This window comes from Pholis gunnellus (assembly GCF_910591455.1).
Source record: "Pholis gunnellus genome assembly, chromosome: 17".
Taxonomy (NCBI): domain Eukaryota; kingdom Metazoa; phylum Chordata; class Actinopteri; order Perciformes; family Pholidae; genus Pholis; species Pholis gunnellus.
Window position 1 is genome coordinate 21,918,037 of NC_136544.1, and position 20,420 is coordinate 21,938,456.

Consider the following 20,420-nt stretch of genomic DNA (forward strand, 5'->3'; position numbering starts at 1 on the left):
GGTAGGGAGTGAGGGAGGAGGAGGTAAGGAGACAGGAGAACACCAGGGTAGGGAGTGAGGGAGGAGGAGGTAAGGAGACAGGAGAACACCAGGGTAGGGAGTGAGGGAGGAGGAGGTAAGGAGACAGGAGAACACCAGGGTAGGGAGTGAGGGAGGAGGAGGTAAGGAGACATGGGAACACCAGGGTAGGGAGTGAGGGAGGAGGAGGTAAGGAGACATGAGAACACCAGGGTAGGGAGTGAGGGAGGAGGAGGTAAGGAGACATGAGAACACCAGGGTAGGGAGTGAGGGAGGAGGAGGTAAGGAGACATGAGAACACCAGGGTAGGGAGTGAGGGAGGAGGAGGTAAGGAGACATGAGAACACCAGGGTAGGGAGTGAGGGAGGAGGAGGTAAGGAGACATGAGAACACCAGGGTAGGGAGTGAGGGAGGAGGAGGTAAGGAGACAGGAGAACACCAGGGTAGGGAGTGAGAGAGGAGGAGGTAAGGAGACATGAGGACACCAGGGTAGGGAGTGAGGGAGGAGGAGCTAAGGAAACATGAGGACACCAGGATAGGGAGTGAGGGAGGAGGAGGAGCTAAGGAAACATGAGGATACCAGGGTAGGGAGTGAGGGAGGAGGAGGAGGTAAGGAGACATGAGAGCTCTGTAAGCTACATATGAGTCAAAGTGAACATCTGTTCTTCTTCATCGTTCCTCAGTCTCTTCTGAACTCGTTCATGAGGAATCAACGTTTACTAGAGATGATGAGTTAACAGTGAAAACTCCTCATCGCTTATATCTATATGTGTGTGCGTTTTATATGATACAGAATATTATTATATGATATATATATATATGTATATATTATACTGTGTATATATATATGTGTGTATATTATACTGTGTATATATATATGTGTGTATATTATACTGTGTATATATATATGTGTGTATATTATACTGTGTATATATATATGTGTGTATATTATACTGTGTATATATATATGTGTGTATATTATACTGTGTATATATATATGTGTGTATATTATACTGTGTATATATATATATGTGTGTATATTATACTGTGTATATATATATGTGTGTATATTATACTGTGTATATATATATGTGTGTATATTATACTGTGTATATATATATGTGTGTATATTATACTGTGTATATATATATGTGTGTATATTATACTGTGTATATATATATTACACTGAATATTGTGAGCGTGACATTAATAACGTCCTGACGTGTTATTTGCTGCTTTTTGTCGTGTTGGAATAAATGTTGAATATTTAACTGTGAAGTAGTGATGCGTGTTTGATAGCTTCATGTTTTTGCATTAAATCATTATGGGATGTTTGCTGACATTGATTGGATGGCCCTAGAACATGTTGCACCAGATAATAATCATATAATTTAGTTATCACTACTGAGAGTTTAACAAACATAAAACATGACGTAGAGAGGTTTCAGGTTTAAGATGTATATTTAAATTCATCTCTGACACACATGAAGATAAAGTTGTGAACACGTCTGAATATCTATGATCAGAATCATTATAACTGTGTTATAACTGCTGCTGTGTGAAGAGAATCCTGCTGTTAACAAGAACCTGATGAGTTTAACGTGTTTACACCAAATGTTGTTGACCTTTAGTTCATAGAGCAGCACTTTAACACACTACTTTAGATTCATTATGAACTTTAACACAACAATGAGATTAAAGTGGTGATCGTTGCCCAGCACTAATGTATATAAACTCACTAACATGGAGGTCAGAGGTCAACATGAACCAACGTCTCCACCTCTAAACTCACCTGACGGCTTTGCATGACCCCGCCCACCCATGACGTCACAGCTTAACCTGAGTTTCTGGCTCTGAAGCAGAAACACGTCGCGAGGCTGAGAGGAAGGTAAGAAGGCTTTGTTCTGCTGCAGCGTCACTGACACGTTTATACATTTATATATGTTTATACATGAATGTACTGATACACTGATGTACTTGTGTACATGTACTTCTGAGTCTCATTGCTCTTCGTTCTGAATCTCTAACGTGCGAAGAAAACAACAACCTGCCGCGTCATCGTGTGTCAATCAACACATTCAAATCAAGTAAACTTTATTTAAACAGCCTAACGTCACAGAGCAAAGAACGTGATGAAGACAGACCACGCCCTCATCATCATCATCATCAGACTCACGTTGTCTTCATCATGAGATTCAGAGACTTAAAGACTTTATATCATTTATTTATATCATGTTTATATCATTTAATTATATTATTTATTTACGTCATTTATTTATATCATTTAATTATATTATTTATTTACGTCATTTATTTATATCATTTATTTATATTATTTATTTACATTATTATTTATGACATTTATTTATATAATTTGTTTATATAATTTAATAATATAATTTAATTATAACATCTATTTATATTTTTTATTTATATGATTTATTTATATTATTTAATTATATCATTTATTTTCAGACTCATTGAGACAAAAACATAATTAAAATTTGTTATAATCAATTAATCGTTAAAGTAACTTTTCTGTTTTATATGATTTAATGTATTACTATTATTATTATTATTATTGTTTGTATAAAGCTGAATATGTGGAACTTTTTTTTTATTGTTATTAAATAATTAATCAATGAATCTCGAAAATAATCTTCATATTAATCAATAATGAAAGTAATGATGACATCATCATCAGGTTTTCTCTCACAGCTCCTCGTCTGTGTGTTCAGTACTTGATTAGCTTAGCTTAGCATGAAGACCTGTATGCTAAGGTTAGCTAAGCTCAATCCTGTCAGAGACAAAGGAGACGATCAGCTGTGTCTTTAAGTCTCTTTAAATGTTGAGAAAACGTTGAGTTGACACTGAGTGTTACAAACATTCTGGTCCCATCAGCATCACATGTCTCTGTTCTACTTCCTGTTTACATTCTTCAATAATGTGACTGATTTAAACAGGCAGAACAATGCTACATGCTACATGCTAACCACCCCATCCCGTCTGTGTTTCTGTCTCACTTTGTTCCTGCCTGTCTGTCTCTACACGTCTGTCTGTCTGTCTGTCTGTCTCTACACACGTCTGTCTGTCTGTCTCTACACGTCTGTCTGTCTCTACACGTCTGTCTGTCTGTCTCTACACGTCTGTCTGTCTCTACACACGTCTGTCTGTCTGTCTGTCTGTCTCTACACACGTCTGTCTGTCTGTCTCTACACGTCTGTCTGTCTGTCTCTACACGTCTGTCTGTCTGTCTCTACACGTCTGTCTGTCTCTACACGTCTGTCTGTCTGTCTCTACACGTCTGTCTGTCTCTACACACGTCTGTCTGTCTGTCTGTCTGTCTCTACACACGTCTGTCTGTCTGTCTCTACACGTCTGTCTGTATCTACACGTCTGTCTGTCTGTCTCTACACGTCTGTCTGTCTCTACATGTCTGTCTGTCTGTCTCTACATGCCTGTCTGTCTCTACACGTCTGTCTGTCTCTACACGTCTGTCTGTCTGTCTCTACATGTCTGTCCTCTCAGGGGTGTGTCAGTGACTCAGCTGTTATTTTCCCGTTGAGGAGGAATGTTGTTTGACCTGTCGTCTCACTTCCTGTTTCATCCTGTTTGCTTGCTGAACTCTGGTGTTTGTGTCTCTGTTTCATTACAACAAGAAGCTAACGAGAAGCTAACGAGAAGCTAACGAGAAGCTAACGGGAAGCTAACGAGAAGCTAACGGGAAGCGAACGGGAAGCTAACACCTCCAGCAGGATGATGGCGGAGGCTCCAGATCTGTTCTCAGAGCAGGAACTCACCTGCTCCATTTGTCTGGACCTGTTCGATGAACCCGTCTCTACTCCGTGTGGACACAACTACTGTCAGGTGACTCAAGGCCACTTCCTATGGGGGGCATCACTGAGACCTGATCCACTATGAACAGAGAGATACCTAAAATTCTTGATGTGTGAATATTAGTTTATTTATAATAATTAAAGTACCACAGAAGAAGAAGAGGTGATTTAAGTGTATCGGAGGTTACTTCTTCTTCTCTTGTTTTATAGGCGTGTATCGGAGGTTACTTCTTCTTCTCTTGTTTTATAGGCGTGTATCGGAGGTTACTGGGCCTCCAGTCCCGTCTGTACGTGTCCTCTCTGCAAACGCCAGTTTGAAGAACGTCCTCGTCTCAGCGTCAACAAAGTCTTCGCTCTCATCGCTGATAAATACAAAGAGTCCCGTTACGGTGCCTCCGGGTTACCCTCGGCCATCAGGAACGGCACGGCGGCGACCGATGTCCCGGCGCCCGGTGACCCGGTGACCTCGTCGGGTGAGGAGGTGGTGTGGTGTGACGTCTGTACGGGGGTCAAACGACCCGCCGTCAGCTCCTGTCTCACCTGCACCGCCTCCTACTGCTCTCAGCACCTGCAGCCGCACCAGACCACGGCCTTCTACTCCAAACACCCGCTCATGGACCCCCAGGTGGCCCTCAGGGGCCGCACCTGCCGCGCCCACCGCCGCCTGCTGGAGGTGAGCAGACAACCACTTCCTGTTTTTAGTGGAGGACCGACGACCTCCCGGTCAGTCTTCTCTCATCTCTGATGTGTTCACTTGTCAGGTTTACTGTCGGACGTGTCAGCGCTGCATCTGTGCCATCTGTGTCCTGGAGGAGCATCGAACCCACCAAACAGTCTCAGTCCAGACCGAGAGACTCGGCAAACAGGTAGTAGGAGGAGGAGGAGGAGGAGGAGGAGGAGGAGGAGGAGGAGGAGGAGGGATTCTCTTCTTTGTGAAGTTAATAAAACAAGGTTATTGATCTGATGTGATCAGAAACAGGTGGCGAGGACGGAGCAGGAGATCCTGAACCGGATCAGAGAGAAGGAGATCCGTGTGACTCAGCTGAAGAGGAAGCTGGAGGGAGTGAAGGTCGGCCATCTTGTTTTCAGCTTCTTCTTCTGCTGTTTGTGGTTCAAATGTAAATAAAATCTATTAATAAGAGTTCATGTGTAACTTAAAGCTGGTTTAATGATATGATTTATATGTTTGTGTTGTTGATGTGTTCAGAACTACGCAGACGGAGAGCGAGGAGAAGTGGAACACCTCCTGGACCAGGTGACCGGCTCCTTAGACAGGATCCGGTCTCAGGTTGTGGGCGGGATTGAGAACCAGCTGGACAGCGTGATGTCGAAGGGGGAGGGGCTAGTGAGCCGTCTGGAGGCGGAGCTTGGCGAGCTGATGGACCGGAGAGCCACGTTGGAGGTCCAGGCTGTCAGTCAGGACCACATCGGCTTCCTGCAGGTGAGACCTGGACTCATCCCAGTCTGCTCCATTCCTTTCCTCCCCTCCTCTCCTTGCACCTTAGTCCCGCCCACAGTAGATGCGAGTAGAGAAGGCGGGAGGACAGAGGAGTCAAGGACACAGACTTTAATATTTATATTATTGAAGATAATCGAGGAGTAAAGACACAAAGACATTACACAACACATCAGCTCGATATATTTATGTATATATAAATATATACATAAATATGTCTCCTCTGTCCTCTCTCTTCTGTTCTTTCTTCTCGTCTCCTTTGTCTTCTTTCCTTTCTTCTCTCCTCTCTCATCATCACCCCCCCCCCCTCTCTCCTCAGAGCTTCGAGGAGGCCACAGCTCCTCTGGCTGAGGAGCAGCAGGAAGAGGTGGACGAGGACGAGGAGTTCTCGCTCCACTTCCCGCTGGTGGAGGTGAAGAGCTCTCTGTCTGAGCTGAAGGACAAGATGGACGACATCAGGATGGGGGAGGTCGTCTCCAGAGGGTCGGGGGAGGTCTCCAGAGGGTCGGGGGAGGTCTCCAGAGGGTTAGGTGAGGACAGAACTGGAGTACCACAGAAATACATTGGAGAAAGATCAATTGATTGATTGATAGAAAGTGATCCTGCGGCTCTATAACATCTGTCTATAGCGCCTCTATAACGTCTCTATAGCGCCTCTATAATGTCTCTATAGCGCCTCTATAACGCCTCTATAACGTCTCTATAACGTCTCTATAGCGCCTCTATAACGCCTCTATAACGTCTCTATAGCGCCTCTATAATGTCTCTATAGCGCCTCTATAACGCCTCTATAACGTCTCTATAGCGCCTCTATAACGTCTCTATAACGTCTCTATAAAATCTCTATAGCGCCTCTATAACGTCTCTATAATGTCTCTATAGCGCCTCTATAACGTCTCTATAACGTCCCTTAACGTCTCTATAATGTCTCTATAACGTCTCTATAACGTCTCTATAACGTCTCTATAATGTCTCTATAGCGCCTCTATAACGTCTGTATAACGTCTCTATAACGTCCCTTAACGTCTCTATAGCGCCTCTATAACGTCTCTATAACGTCTGTATAACGTCTGTATAACGTCTCTATAACGTCTCTATAACGCCTCTATAACGTCTCTATAACGTCTCTATAACGTCTCTATAACGTCTCTATAACGTCTCTATAACGTCCCTTAACGTCTCTATAATGTCTCTATAACGTCTCTATAACGTCTCTATAATGTCTCTATAACGTCTCTATAACGTCCCTTAACGTCTCTATAATGTCTCTATAGCGCCTCTATAACGTCTGTATAACGTCTCTATAACGTCCCTTAACGTCTCTATAGCGCCTCTATAACGTCTCTATAACGTCTGTATAACGTCTGTATAACGTCTCTATAACGTCTCTATAACGCCTCTATAACGCCTCTATAACGTCTCTATAACGTCTCTATAACGTCTCTATAACGTCTCTATAACGTCTCTATAACGTCTCTATAGCGCCTCTATAGCGCCTCTATAACGTCTGTATAACGTCTCTATAACGTCCCTTAACGTCTCTATAGCGCCTCTATAACGTCTCTATAACGTCTGTATAACGTCTGTATAACGTCTCTATAACGTCTCTATAACGCCTCTATAGCGCCTCTATAACGCCTCTATAACGCCTCTATAACGTCTCTATAACGTCTCTATAACGTCTCTATAGCGCCTCTATAACGCCTCTATAACGTCTGTATAACGTCTCTATAACGTCTCTATAACGTCTCTATAATGTCTCTATAGCGCCTCTATAACGTCTGTATAACGTCTCTATAACGTCCCTTAACGTCTCTATAGCGCCTCTATAACGTCTCTATAACGTCTGTATAACGTCTGTATAACGTCTCTATAACGTCTCTATAACGCCTCTATAACGCCTCTATAACGTCTCTATAACGTCTCTATAACGTCTCTATAACGTCTCTATAACGTCTCTATAGCGCCTCTATAACGTCTGTATAACGTCTCTATAACGTCCCTTAACGTCTCTATAGCGCCTCTATAACGTCTCTATAACGTCTGTATAACGTCTGTATAACGTCTCTATAACGCCTCTATAGCGCCTCTATAACGCCTCTATAACGTCTCTATAATGTCTCTATAGCGCCTCTATAACGTCTCTATAATGTCTCTATAGCGCCTCTATAACGCCTCTATAACGTCTCTATAATGTCTCTATAGCGCCTCTATAACGTCCCTTAACGTCTCTATAGCGCCTCTATAACGTCCCTTAACGTCTCTATCATGTCTGAAGATGTGTGTGTGTCTGTTTTTGTGAGGGTACATTGATGTGTATGTTGTGTTTCAGGGTTGTCAGGTGACCTGATGTCAGCAGAGAGCATGCTCAGTCTGAGAGGAAGCACAGCCAGTCTGAGGAAGAGTCAGTGGTCTCTGAAAGGTGATGAAGAGGAGAATTCTGTCTCATAGGACATCTTCACTCTGTCTGTTTACTGACATGTGACTAGTATTAATATCGTGCTGCTTTTATACCAGCTGACAACACTAACATCTGTTATTAGAGAAGGGAATCCCTTCATAGTCCTGCAGTGGGGAAATGTAAAGGATTACAGCAGCATATATATATATATATATATGTGTATATATATATATATATATATGTATATATACAGGACTGTCTCAGAAAATTAGAATATTGTGATAATCCCCATACGTGTGATTTAGTTTACTGAACCAAGCTGAGTGTTTTTCAAGGCTCAGGAAACCCTTGCAGGTGTTTCGAGTTAATTAGACGATTCAAGTGATTAGTTGAATACCCTACTAGTATACTTTTTCATGATATTCTAATATTTAGAGATAGGATATTTGAGTTTTCTTAAGCTGTAAGCCATAATCAGCAATATTAAAAGAATAAAAGGCTTGCAATATTTCAGTTGATTTGTAATGAATCCAGAATGCATGACATTTTTGTTTTTTTAATTGCATTACACAAAATAAAGAACTTTATCACAATATTCTAATTTTCTGAGACAGTCCTGTATATATATATGTATATATATATGTATATCTCCACAGAGTGGAAGAAGGTCCTCAGGAGAGCTCCCTGCGCTCCAACAGACCTGAGTCTCCTCAGCAGATAGTCTGCTCTGACCCTTTTTATAGAGCATGTGTGTGATCAGTCCAGTTTATGGTTGAAGTGAACACACAGGTACTTCTAAGATCTCACCATCTCAATGTCCGTTCCCTGGATGTTCACTGGTACCGGAGGAGAGTGAAGTCCACCAGCAGCTCTTTGGTTTGACCAGAGTTGATCTGGAGGCGGTCAGTGTGACCTTTAATGTGAAAGAGTGACTGTGGTTTCCTGTTTCCTTTCAGATCGGAAGAAGTTCAAACCGGTCTCAGGTTGGTCTTTTAATCAATAACTGATATATAAAGTTCTTAATGAATGATTTGACATGTTGATCAGCTTTAATGTTCTTCACAGGACACAAGAAGGCCCGAGTCTACATGGGTGAGTGTTTAACTTCAACTGCAATATTTATCATAACTAGCTAACATAACTCCTGTTATTAGCATGCTAGTATGCTAATGTTAGCATTTAGCTCACAGAGATAAAGTCCAACCTTTTTTTGCATTGAATGCTAACATGCTAATTAGAAAGCTAACAAAGTCCATTTTGAATAGGATATCATTATGATTATTATTATTTGTATTATTGTTATCCTAGTTTAATTAATACTAACACGCCCTCAACATTACATATTAGCATATTAAATGTTAGCATATTACCACGGTAACAAGTTAGCATGTTTCCATTAACATGCAAAAGATTAGATAGAAGTTAGCTGTTTGAGCATGCTAACATTCAGCATTCCTATTGTTATTATTATTGTTGTTGTTGTGGGTCCTCAGGGCTCTATTCCTCGTACGTGGTTGAACTAAGTCGATCAAATGTTCTATTATCAGCTTAAATGAACTGGATGATTGACATCAGGCTATCTCGGTTCCTCAAAGGCTGATCCGCTCAAACAGTCTCGTTAATTTGAACCAGACTTCAGTCATCAGGATCGTTGCGCGTGTCCGTCCTACTTCAAAAGGGGGAAGCGTCGATCACCGAAAACATGATTTTCTAACAGTACAACGGCAAATAAACGCAAAGAAAGAACCTCTTTTTACTCCGCTGACGAGCAGGAGATGATCATGAACACATACGAGGAATTCAAGACCATAATCATGAAATCTAACGCTGCGAGGGCGACGAGAAGCATGGTGACATATCACAGACGAGTTAAATGCGCAAGAGTTGGGAAAATGTATAGGTTAACTTAAGAGCCTCATCACCTCAATCAATCACATGATATTTCTTTAAATGTGCTGCTGGCAGTAGGCTTCATGGAACGCATCATCAATGAGATCTATAGCGAAATAATTATATCAACTCTTTCAGAATAAGTAGATAAAAACAAGCCCAAAGAGAATCTAACTGATACCAATTAATAGATACTGATGAGGATATATGTACTGTATGCACTTATGTATCATGTACTATATATATATATATATATATATATATATTTACCATATAGAATAGGAGTTTGAATATGTGTGTGTGAATCTGTGTATGGGTGGATCAGTGTGTGTGTATTATTCATAATAAGCAGTAAAAATAAATTGTGTGTAATTCTCTCTATTCTTATCATGAGTCCACCTTCATCATGTTCTACAGTAATGATATCTATGGTGTACTAATAATACTGTCACATCATTATGATGCTTTCAACCATCATGTAGTTCAACCAGCCATCAAGAGGACACGGGAGCAAGTAAACACTAAGCACACACACATTATTCAGAATGGTGATCAATACAACATGTTGCCATGGTGATGTAATGAACACATCCAGAAGTTTATTAAGCGCCAAATAAACGTTATGAACAGCACGGCATGCAGCGGCTTTCCCGATGTTCTCCGCATCACCGACACTACAAACATGAAGCATCGCTGCACAGCGCGAGGCTGCATCAGTCTGTGAGACAGTAGATGGCGTGTGGTGTTCAATGTACGGCTCCAGAAGTCTGTAAATAAATGATTCCTTGTCGGCAGAATCGATAGCGCTCGTACAGGAAGTCATCATGATGTGATAACGGATCTTGGCGATCTGGAAGAACTCTCTCCCTATAAAACGCTGATCTGACTAATATCGCTTCCTCATCGATGGATCTCTGAGGAAGCGAGCTGACACTTGTTTCCGGGGGAGTGGCAGCTGATCCAGCGGATCTAGCTCAAGCCTGCTCTGGAGCAGGTTCAGGCTTATGGATGTGTTGCTATGGTGATTTTTCCAAACTTGCTTCGAGGAACCGAAAAGCCTCACTTATGTAATCTCATCCTGAACATTATCCGGCTAACTCAGTTAGCCACGTACGAGGAATAGGGCCCAGGTCTTGGTTGAGTCCTCAGGTCTTGGTTGAGGACTCAGGTCTTGGTTGAGTCCTCAGGTCTTGGTTGAGGACTCAGGTCTTGGTTGAGTCCTCAGGACTCAGGTCTTGGTTGGGTCCTCAGGTCTTGGTTGAGTCCTCAGGACTCAGGTCTTGGTTGGGTCCTCAGGTCTTGGTTGAGTCCTCAGGTCTTGGTTGAGTCCTCAGGACTCAGGTTTTGGTTGAGTCCTCAGGACTCAGGTCTTGGTTGAGTCCTCAGGTCTTGGTTGGGTCCTCAGGTCTTGGTTGAGTCCTCAGGTCTTGGTTGAGTCCTCAGGACTCAGGTCTTGGTTGAGTCCTCAGGTCCCCCCCAACCCCCCCTCCTCACGGTGTCCCTGTTGTTCCCAGAGGACGTGACCCTGAACCCGGTGACGGCGTACCCGTTCCTCATCCTGTCCGAGGACAGGAAGCAGGTGAAGAGAGGCGAGAAGCTTCAGTTCTACAGAAACAGTCAGCAGCGGTTCGACGTCTGGTCCTGCGTCATCGCTAAAGAGAACTTCAGCACGGGACGCCACTACTGGGAGGTCAGACCCACATCCCCCTTATCCGGGGCCCGATCTGGTGATCCGCCGACCTGTACTAACGTGTGTGTTCTGTCCACCTGTGCAGGTGTTTGTCGGGGACAACAAGGACTGGAAGCTGGGCGTGGTCAGTGAGTCAGCTCCCAGGAAAGGCCTGTTTGACATGAGTCCCTCTAACGGGTACTACGCCCTCTGGTGGAGCGGCAGCCAAATGAGAGCGCTCACCACCCCCCCCCTCACCAAGGTGAACACTCACTACGTTATGTGTTAGCATTATTGTTATAATATATATATATATATATATAGCTAGCGCTAATGCTAATCACTAGCATACAAATAGCTAACGCTAATCACTAGCATACATATAGCTAACGCTAATGCTAATCACTAGCATACAAATAGCGAGCGCTAATGCTAATCACTAGCATACATATAGCTAGCGCTAATGCTAATCACTAGCATACAAATAGCTAACGCCAATCACTAGCATACAAATAGCTAGCGCTAATGCCGATCACTAGCATACATATAGCTACAAGAGTCCATACGGTATTTTGTTTTTATAAGACTCTTTACAGCAGTCTTATGTGACTACAATCATAACAGTCAGCATGCTAACAATTAGCATTAGCGCTTGTGGCTGGCATAAGCTAACTGAAAGGGTAAAGGCCATCATGAACAGTAGGTTTAAAAACAGTTAGTCTGTCTACATGTTCAAGGTAACTTAGAACAAGATCAGCAACTGGATCTGTAGCATGAAAACATGGTGGCATTAGCATGCTAGCTAGCTACTCTGGTCTCTAAAATGTTTTTGACGTGCAGGTGAAGAGTCCTCCGAAGCTGCGTCAGGTGGGCGTGTTCCTGGACGTGGATGAGGGTCAGGTGTCCTTCTATAACGTGAAGTCAGGCTCAGAGATCTACAGCTTCACGGGATCCTCAGAGTTCACCGAGAGGATGTTTCCTCTGCTGGGGACCGGAGACAAAGAGGTCCCCCTGGTCCTCATGACCTCACAGCACCAACTGGCCTGAAGGACCAGGACCGAGTCGATTGGACAAGAGACCGAGACAAGGGGGGACAAAGATAGGGACGAGGGGGGCAAAGACCTGAGACGGGTAAATAATGACAGAAGACAGACAACTAATATATTTACTGAGTTTGTTACAAAAAGTGGGTTTTTATTTTTTCATAACAGATCAAAGTTTAAATATTTGCTGAGATTAACTAATTAAATGAAGACATGAAATGTAATAAATATACAATAAGTTAATTGTGTATTTAATAAAGAATTAAGGCTCATATAGAACTGTTATGTCATAAAACGTTGATTTATTTCATGTTACCTGTAATGGCAGTTGACTCCGCCCCCTCACCTGCCAGCCAATGGGGATGATTCTCAGAAGACACCTGTGTGATCCGTCTGTTTTTATGTACAGAGCAACATTTGATTAAAGCTGTTAACTAAAGACAAACGTCACAAATGATGCCGACTCTTTAATGACTGGACAAAAAAATAAATAGTTTCTCTTGAAAGGTGGCAGCAAAGCGATCGACGGCCATTGTTGTGGTTCATGACGACGTCACCTTTTTGAGTCTGAACTGGTTACAGAGTCTGTAGGTGAACTGGTTTTATTCGTTGACAACAGAAACCGTTACAATCATTCAAGTTTATATTTTATTTAACATAAATCATATTGCAGTCAATGTGAACAGCTGGGGTTTTAATATACACAATAGAATCGTAACATTTTAAGCCCCTCCCTTCTGTGACCCCGCCCACAACATACCCCAATGAAAACCAAAAGCCCCCCACCCATCCACCCCTTTAAACACAATGACCCCACAGCCCCGCCCACCCTGACACGCTCAGTGTGTTTGTGATTTAGCAGCAGACTCCAAACTGACTCATCTCCACCAGCCAATTACAGCATCATGTGACCAACCACAGATCAGGTAAAACAAGCCCCTCCCCCTTCAGGGACGCCATGACATCACCAGCTGTTGAGTCACCACAGGCTTGAAAACTATCAAGAACTATTTAAGGCGCACCTGCTCCCACGATAAGCTCCTCCCGAACGACTCTGAAGCCCCGCCCCACAGCACTGACAATTAAGCTCCTCCCCCCCAGCGCTGACATCACTCCACTTTCAGCTGTCGATTTATCGCAGGTTGAAAAAAAGTTACCGTCAAACTTTAAGGAACTTTTAAGGCGTGCCTGATTTTGTCACAACCAGCCCCTCCCACTGATGTCTTGCCATAAGGGAAACTTTCGTTTTGAGGGCCTTTTTAAGGCTCATCTGCTCTTGACGGGTATGTAAGCCCCTCCCACTTCATTAGAAGCCCCTCCCCCCTGTGTGGAGTCACTGCTAGATTAATATTGTTGGAACTAGTTTCTTGGAGAACAGCAGCACAGCGCAGTGACTTCCTGAAGTCTTTGTTGCCGCTGTGAGTTTGCCAGTCAACGGTTTGTTAAGAAATGGCGTTTGTTGGAGTTTGGAGTTTGCTGATGTGTAACGAACGAACACCTGGCAGCGTGACGGAGGGGGGGGGCGTGTCCTCCTGAGGGTGGGGGGCGTGTCCTTCTGACCACCTGTCTGTCTGATGCAGGTGTCTTCGCCACACACAAAAGAAAAAAGAAAAGAAAATCATATCATCATCATCGACTTACTCGAGCAACAGTAAGTCCCCCCCCCCCCCCTCCCTCCCCCCCCTCCCCCCATCATCACCCTTGGCCGCTGTCAGCCGTTTCCTTTGAGTCCAGTTCTGGTGTGTGTTGCATGTTGGGGCCCCCCCTGTGGCGTGTAAACGGTTTCATGTTGCGTCTTGTAAGTAAAACAAAGAAGAAATAAGGGGGAGATGAAGGGAGGAAGAAGAGGAGAAGGAGGGGAGGAATTTTCTTCTTCTTCTTCTTTTGTTTTAGAACAGAAAAGCGTCTTCTGGCGTGCTGCTTTCTGTCGCTGCAGCTCCTGCTTCTGCCAACGAGCAGGTATGAAGGAGGGGAGGGGAGGGGACGGGAGGGGGAGGAGTGTAGGGGGGGAAGGAGGGGAGTTATTTAAGACACCTCTCAAAGTAGGTGGCACCAACGTAGCCGCCCCTCAGAGAGCGGTGGACGTTCTGCTCAAAGAGCCGCCGGTTCGTCTGCAGGACTTCTGCTGCCTCCTTGTTCAACGGGTCCTCGGGGTTCGGCTCCTGTGTGTGTGTGTGTGTGTGTGTGTGTGTGTGTGTGTGTGTGTGTGTGTGTGTGTGTGTGTGTGTGTGTGTGTGTGTGTGTGTGTGTGTGTGTGTGTGTGTGTGTGTGTGTGTGTGTGTGTGTGTGTGTGTGTGTGTGTGTGTGTGTGTGTGTGTGTGTGGGTGGTGGGGGTACAGGAAGTGATGGGATTAGTTACTGTATGAGGGTCCATTTGTGGCAGTTTTTACTCCATTGCACTCCACTGCATTTATTTATTGTGTTCATTAACGGCGTTTCTTTACTAGCTTGTCTGATATCAGTTTGTCGACAGTAACTCCAGATGAACTGAGTTTTTTCATAAAAACAAACATGAGTTAAACGTGTGAAAATAAAACTCACTAGAAATAGATACTGTAGACCGTAGATTATGGAGTTTATTGTCAACACAGGCTTCCAGTCCTCTCTGTGGACAACAAGAACAAAACAAATTTAAGGTGGACTTAAGGTGGACAGACGTCCAACCAGAGACCTTAAAGGTACAGACCTTAAGATATTTAGGCAGACGTTTCCCTCCAGGTCGATGTTGGGGTGGTACACCATGGTCTCACACTTCACCTTGGGGGGGTCGTGGGGGTAACCCTGTCCTACCTGAGACACAGAGACTTCATCACTATCATAGACTAGACACGTTAATAACAAAGACTTCATCACTATCATAGACTAGACACGTTAATAACAAAGACTTCATCACTATCATAGACACGTTAATAACACAAAGACTTCATCACTATCATAGACTAGACACGTTAATAACAAAGACTTCATCACTATCATAGACACGTTAATAACAAAGACTTCATCACTATCATAGACACGTTAATAACACAAAGACTTCATCACTATCTTAGACTAGACACGTTAATAACACAAAGACTTCATCGCTATCATAGACTAGACACGTTAATAACACAAAGACTTCATCACTATCATAGACTAGACACGTTAATAACACAAAGATTTCATCACTATCATAGACTAGACACGTTAATAACACAAAAACTTCATCACTATCATAGACACGTTAATAACACAAAGACTTCATCACTATCATAGACTAGACACGTTAATAACACAAAGATTTCATCACTATCATAGACACGTTAATAACACAAAGACTTCATCACTATCATAGACTAGACACGTTAATAACACAAAGATTTCATCACTATCATAGACTAGACACGTTAATAACAAAGACTTCATCACTATCATAGACTAGACACGTTAATAACACAGAGACTTCATCACTATCATACACGTTAATAACACAAAGACTTCATCACTATCATAGACTAGACACGTTAATAACACAAAAACTTCATCACTATCATAGACACGTTAATAACACAAAGACTTCATCACTATCATAGACTAGACACGTTAATAACAAAGACTTCATCACTATCATAGACACGTTAATAACAAAGACTTCATCACTATCATAGACACGTTAATAACACAAAGACTTCATCACTATCTTAGACTAGACACGTTAATAACAAAGACTTCATCACTATCATAGACTAGACACGTTAATAACACAGAGACTTCATCACTATCATAGACTAGACACGTTAATAACACAAAAACTTCATCACTATCATAGACACGTTAATAACACAAAGACTTCATCACTATCATAGACTAGACACGTTAATAACACAAAGATTTCATCACTATCATAGACTAGACACGTTAATAACACAAAGATTTCATCACTATCTTAGACTAGACACGTTAATAACACAAAGATTTCATCACTATCATAGACTAGACACGTTAATAACACAAAGACTTCATCACTATCATAGACTAGACACGTTAATAACACAAAGACTTCATCACTATCATAGACACGTTAATAACACAAAGACTTCATCACTATCATAGACTAGACACGTTAATAACATAAAGACTTCATCACTATCATAGACTAGACACGTTAATAACACAAAGACTTCATCACTATCTTAGACTAAACACGTTAATAACACAAAGACTTCATCACTATCTTAGACTAAACACGTTAATAACACAAAGACTTCATCACTATCATAGACTAGACACGTTAATAACATAAAGACTTCATCACTATCATAGACACATTAATAACACAAAGACTTCATCACTATCATAGACTAGACACGTTAATAACACAAAGATTTCATCACTATCATAGACTAGACACGTTAATAACACAAAAACTTCATCACTATCATAGACACGTTAATAACACAAAGACTTCATCACTATCATAGACTAGACACATTAATAACACAAAGATTTCATCACTATCATAGACTAGACACGTTAATAACACAAAGATTTCATCACTATCATAGACACGTTAATAACACAAAGACTTCATCACTATCATAGACTAGACACGTTAATAACACAAAGATTTCATCACTATCATAGACTAGACACGTTAATAACAAAGACTTCATCACTATCATAGACTAGACACGTTAATAACACAGAGACTTCATCACTATCATACACGTTAATAACACAAAGACTTCATCACTATCATAGACTAGACACGTTAATAACACAAAGATTTCATCACTATCATAGACTAGACACGTTAATAACACAAAAACTTCATCACTATCATAGACACGTTAATAACACAAAGACTTCATCACTATCATAGACTAGACACGTTAATAACACAAAGATTTCATCACTATCATAGACTAGACACGTTAATAACACAAAGATTTCATCACTATCTTAGACTAGACACGTTAATAACACAAAGATTTCATCACTATCATAGACTAGACACGTTAATAACACAAAGACTTCATCACTATCATAGACTAGACACGTTAATAACACAAAGACTTCATCACTATCATAGACACGTTAATAACACAAAGACTTCATCACTATCATAGACTAGACACGTTAATAACATAAAGACTTCATCACTATCATAGACTAGACACGTTAATAACACAAAGACTTCATCACTATCTTAGACTAAACACGTTAATAACACAAAGACTTCATCACTATCTTAGACTAAACACGTTAATAACACAAAGACTTCATCACTATCATAGACTAGACACGTTAATAACATAAAGACTTCATCACTATCATAGACACATTAATAACACAAAGACTTCATCACTATCATAGACTAGACACGTTAATAACACAAAGATTTCATCACTATCATAGACTAGACACGTTAATAACACAAAAACTTCATCACTATCATAGACACGTTAATAACACAAAGACTTCATCACTATCATAGACTAGACACATTAATAACACAAAGATTTCATCACTATCATTGACTAGACACGTTAATAACACAAAGATTTCATCACTATCATAGACACGTTAATAACACAAAGACTTCATCACTATCATAGACTAGACACGTTAATAACACAAAGATTTCATCACTATCATACACGTTAATAACACAAAGACTTCATCACTATCATAGACTAGACACGTTAATAACACAAAGATTTCATCACTATCATAGACTAGACACGTTAATAACACAAAAACTTCATCACTATCATAGACACGTTAATAACACAAAGACTTCATCACTATCATAGACTAGACACGTTAATAACACAAAGATTTCATCACTATCATAGACTAGACACGTTAATAACACAAAGATTTCATCACTATCATAGACACGTTAATAACACAAAGATTTCATCACTATCATAGACTAGACACGTTAATAACACAAAGACTTCATCACTATCATAGACTAGACACGTTAATAACACAAAGACTTCATCACTATCATAGACTAGACACGTTAATAACATAAAGACTTCATCACTATCATAGACTAGACACGTTAATAACACAAAGACTTCATCACTATCTTAGACTAAACACGTTAATAACACAAAGACTTCATCACTATCATAGACACATTAATAACACAAAGACTTCATCACTATCATAGACTAGACACGTTAATAACACAAAGACTTCATCGCTATCATAGACATGTGTCTCACCTTAAAGCTGAAGACAAACTTTCCTCCTTTGTAAAAGCCCTGAGAGACAAAAACAAACATTAAGTCCAGACATTTGATCGATCAAGCACGCACACACACACACACACACACACACACACACACACACACACACACACACACACACACACACACACACACACACACACACACACACACACACACACACACACACACACACACACACACACACACACACACACCTCGTCTGGTGAGATGATGAGTCTGAAGTTCAGCAGGTCGTCATTATCGGGGAAGTTGATCTCACACGTTTTAGGAAGATTCAACTCATTGATGTCTGAAACAAACAGAAGGAATATTATATTTATATATAAATATGAGAGACTATATAGAGATGTAGTACAGTATAAAGTACTATATGTACCTCTGAAATGTAGTACTGTACTTTAGACACGTACTGAAGTACAGTACTTTGAGGTACTGTACTTTAGACACGTACTGAAGTACAGTACTTTAGACACGTACTGAAGTACAGTACTTTGAGGTACTGTACTTTAGACTCGTACTGAAGTACAGTACTTTAGACTCGTACTGAAGTACAGTACTTTGAAATACAGTACTTTAGACTCGTACTGAAGTACAGTACTTTGAGATACAGTACTTTAGACTCGTACTGAAGTACAGTACTTTGAAATACAGTACTTTAGACTCGTACTGAAGTACAGTACTTTGAGGTACTGTACTTTAGACTCGTACTGAAGTACAGTACTTTGAGGTACTGTACTTTAGACACGTACTGAAGTACAGTACTTTGAGGTACTGTACTTTAGACACGTACTGAAGTACAGTACTTTAGACTCGTACTGAAGTACAGTACTTTGAGATACAGTACTTTAGACTCATACTGAAGTACAGTACTTTAGACTCGTACTGAAGTACAGTACTTTGAGATACAGTACTTTAGACTCATACTGAAGTACAGTACTTTAGACTCGTACTGAAGTACAGTACTTTGAGGTACAGTACTTTAGACTCGTACTGAAGTACAGTACTTTGAGGTACAGTACTTAATACTTGTATTGAAGTACAGTACTTTAGACTAATAATGAAGTACAGTACTTTATTGAATGTACTCCGTTACTTCCGGTCACAGGTCGTTACTTTAACAGTCTAAGTTACCTGTCAGAGAGTCATGACGTCACTAACAGACTGTTCTGTTAAACAGAGAGCTGACACAGCAGGTTAGCTTGTTGAAGCTAACGTGTTAGCCTTCATGTTAGCGTCACTGTGAAGTGAGAGCTGGTTTAAAAGTGAAAATGTGTTCCGAGTTTAGATTGTTGTATAAAGTTAGCTGTGTGCTAATAACCACATTAGCCTAAAGCTAGGCTAGCTTGTGGCTGTTTTGTTTTCAAATATTAGCACAAAGCTAGCTAGCCGTTAGCTAGCACCACTTAGAGTTAGCGTGCTAGCTGTTAGCCTGTAACCGCTTTTCGTCTCTGTGTTTGTGTACCCGGGGCTCTGTACCGGGGGTTCATTGCTAACTAGACTGGACGAGTCTCGGTGCTGCTCACTAGCCACTAGCATAGTTCACTAGCCACTAGCCTACCTTGTTCACTAGCCTCTAGCCTACCTTACCTTTCTGTATTCGGAGCTGGGCCGCGCTGGCTTTCTTCCCTCCGGCTCCTGTTCTGTTTCCTCCAGCAGATTCCTCGTCTTTCTTCTGCTGCTTCAGGGAAAAGAGCTTAATCATCTTCAGTTATTTTAATAATGGACGCCTCAGCTTCAGCGTCCCGTCTGTGTTCAAGTGTGTGAGTTTATACGGCAGAGTCGGTTCAGTCCTAACAGCTACCGGGATGTTGATGGAGGAGCCGGTGCGTCTCTACTAGTTATACTGAGGGGATGCTAGCTGG

General features: G+C 41.5%; 2 protein-coding genes across 2 annotated transcripts; one reads left to right on the forward strand and one right to left on the reverse strand.

The window, feature by feature from the left end:
- The first annotated feature begins 1,865 nt into the window (after positions 1-1,865).
- Positions 1,866-12,992, forward strand: btr30 (bloodthirsty-related gene family, member 30). The gene is made up of 13 exons (XM_079177800.1): positions 1,866-1,906; positions 3,678-3,885; positions 4,105-4,527; positions 4,616-4,720; positions 4,828-4,923; positions 5,062-5,295; positions 5,630-5,840; positions 7,643-7,732; positions 8,668-8,694; positions 8,777-8,803; positions 11,116-11,291; positions 11,377-11,532; positions 12,111-12,992. The coding sequence occupies exons 2-13, from the start codon at positions 3,775-3,777 to the stop codon at positions 12,315-12,317; spliced, it is 1,863 nt and encodes a 620-aa protein (XP_079033926.1). The 5' UTR covers positions 1,866-1,906; positions 3,678-3,774; the 3' UTR covers positions 12,318-12,992.
- A 155-nt stretch (positions 12,993-13,147) lies between these two features.
- On the reverse strand, positions 13,148-20,411 carry ube2m (ubiquitin conjugating enzyme E2 M). Its single transcript, XM_079177816.1, has 6 exons — positions 20,146-20,411; positions 18,753-18,847; positions 18,532-18,570; positions 15,000-15,103; positions 14,855-14,918; positions 13,148-14,475 (listed from the first exon to the last, which is right to left on the reverse strand). The coding sequence occupies exons 1-6, from the start codon at positions 20,258-20,260 to the stop codon at positions 14,335-14,337; spliced, it is 558 nt and encodes a 185-aa protein (XP_079033942.1). The 5' UTR covers positions 20,261-20,411; the 3' UTR covers positions 13,148-14,334.
- Between the last annotated feature and the right edge of the window lie 9 nt (positions 20,412-20,420).

Bases quoted from the DNA above. Each gene is read 5' to 3' on its own strand.
- ube2m (XM_079177816.1), bottom strand. From the start codon at position 20,260: ATGATTAAGCTCTTTTCCCTGAAGCAGCAGAAGAAAGACGAGGAATCT. The intron at 18,848-20,145 runs GTAAGGTAGGCT...TGTTTGTTTCAG, and splicing joins CCAGCTCCGAATACAGAAAG to ACATCAATGAGTTGAATCTT. The intron at 14,919-14,999 runs GTCTGTACCTTT...TGTTGTCCACAG, and splicing joins GTCTGCCTAAATATCTTAAG to AGAGGACTGGAAGCCTGTGT.
- btr30 (XM_079177800.1), top strand. From the start codon at position 3,775: ATGATGGCGGAGGCTCCAGATCTGTTCTCAGAGCAGGAACTCACCTGC. The intron at 5,296-5,629 runs GTGAGACCTGGA...CTCTCTCCTCAG, and splicing joins ACCACATCGGCTTCCTGCAG to AGCTTCGAGGAGGCCACAGC. The intron at 8,804-11,115 runs GTGAGTGTTTAA...TGTTGTTCCCAG, and splicing joins GAAGGCCCGAGTCTACATGG to AGGACGTGACCCTGAACCCG.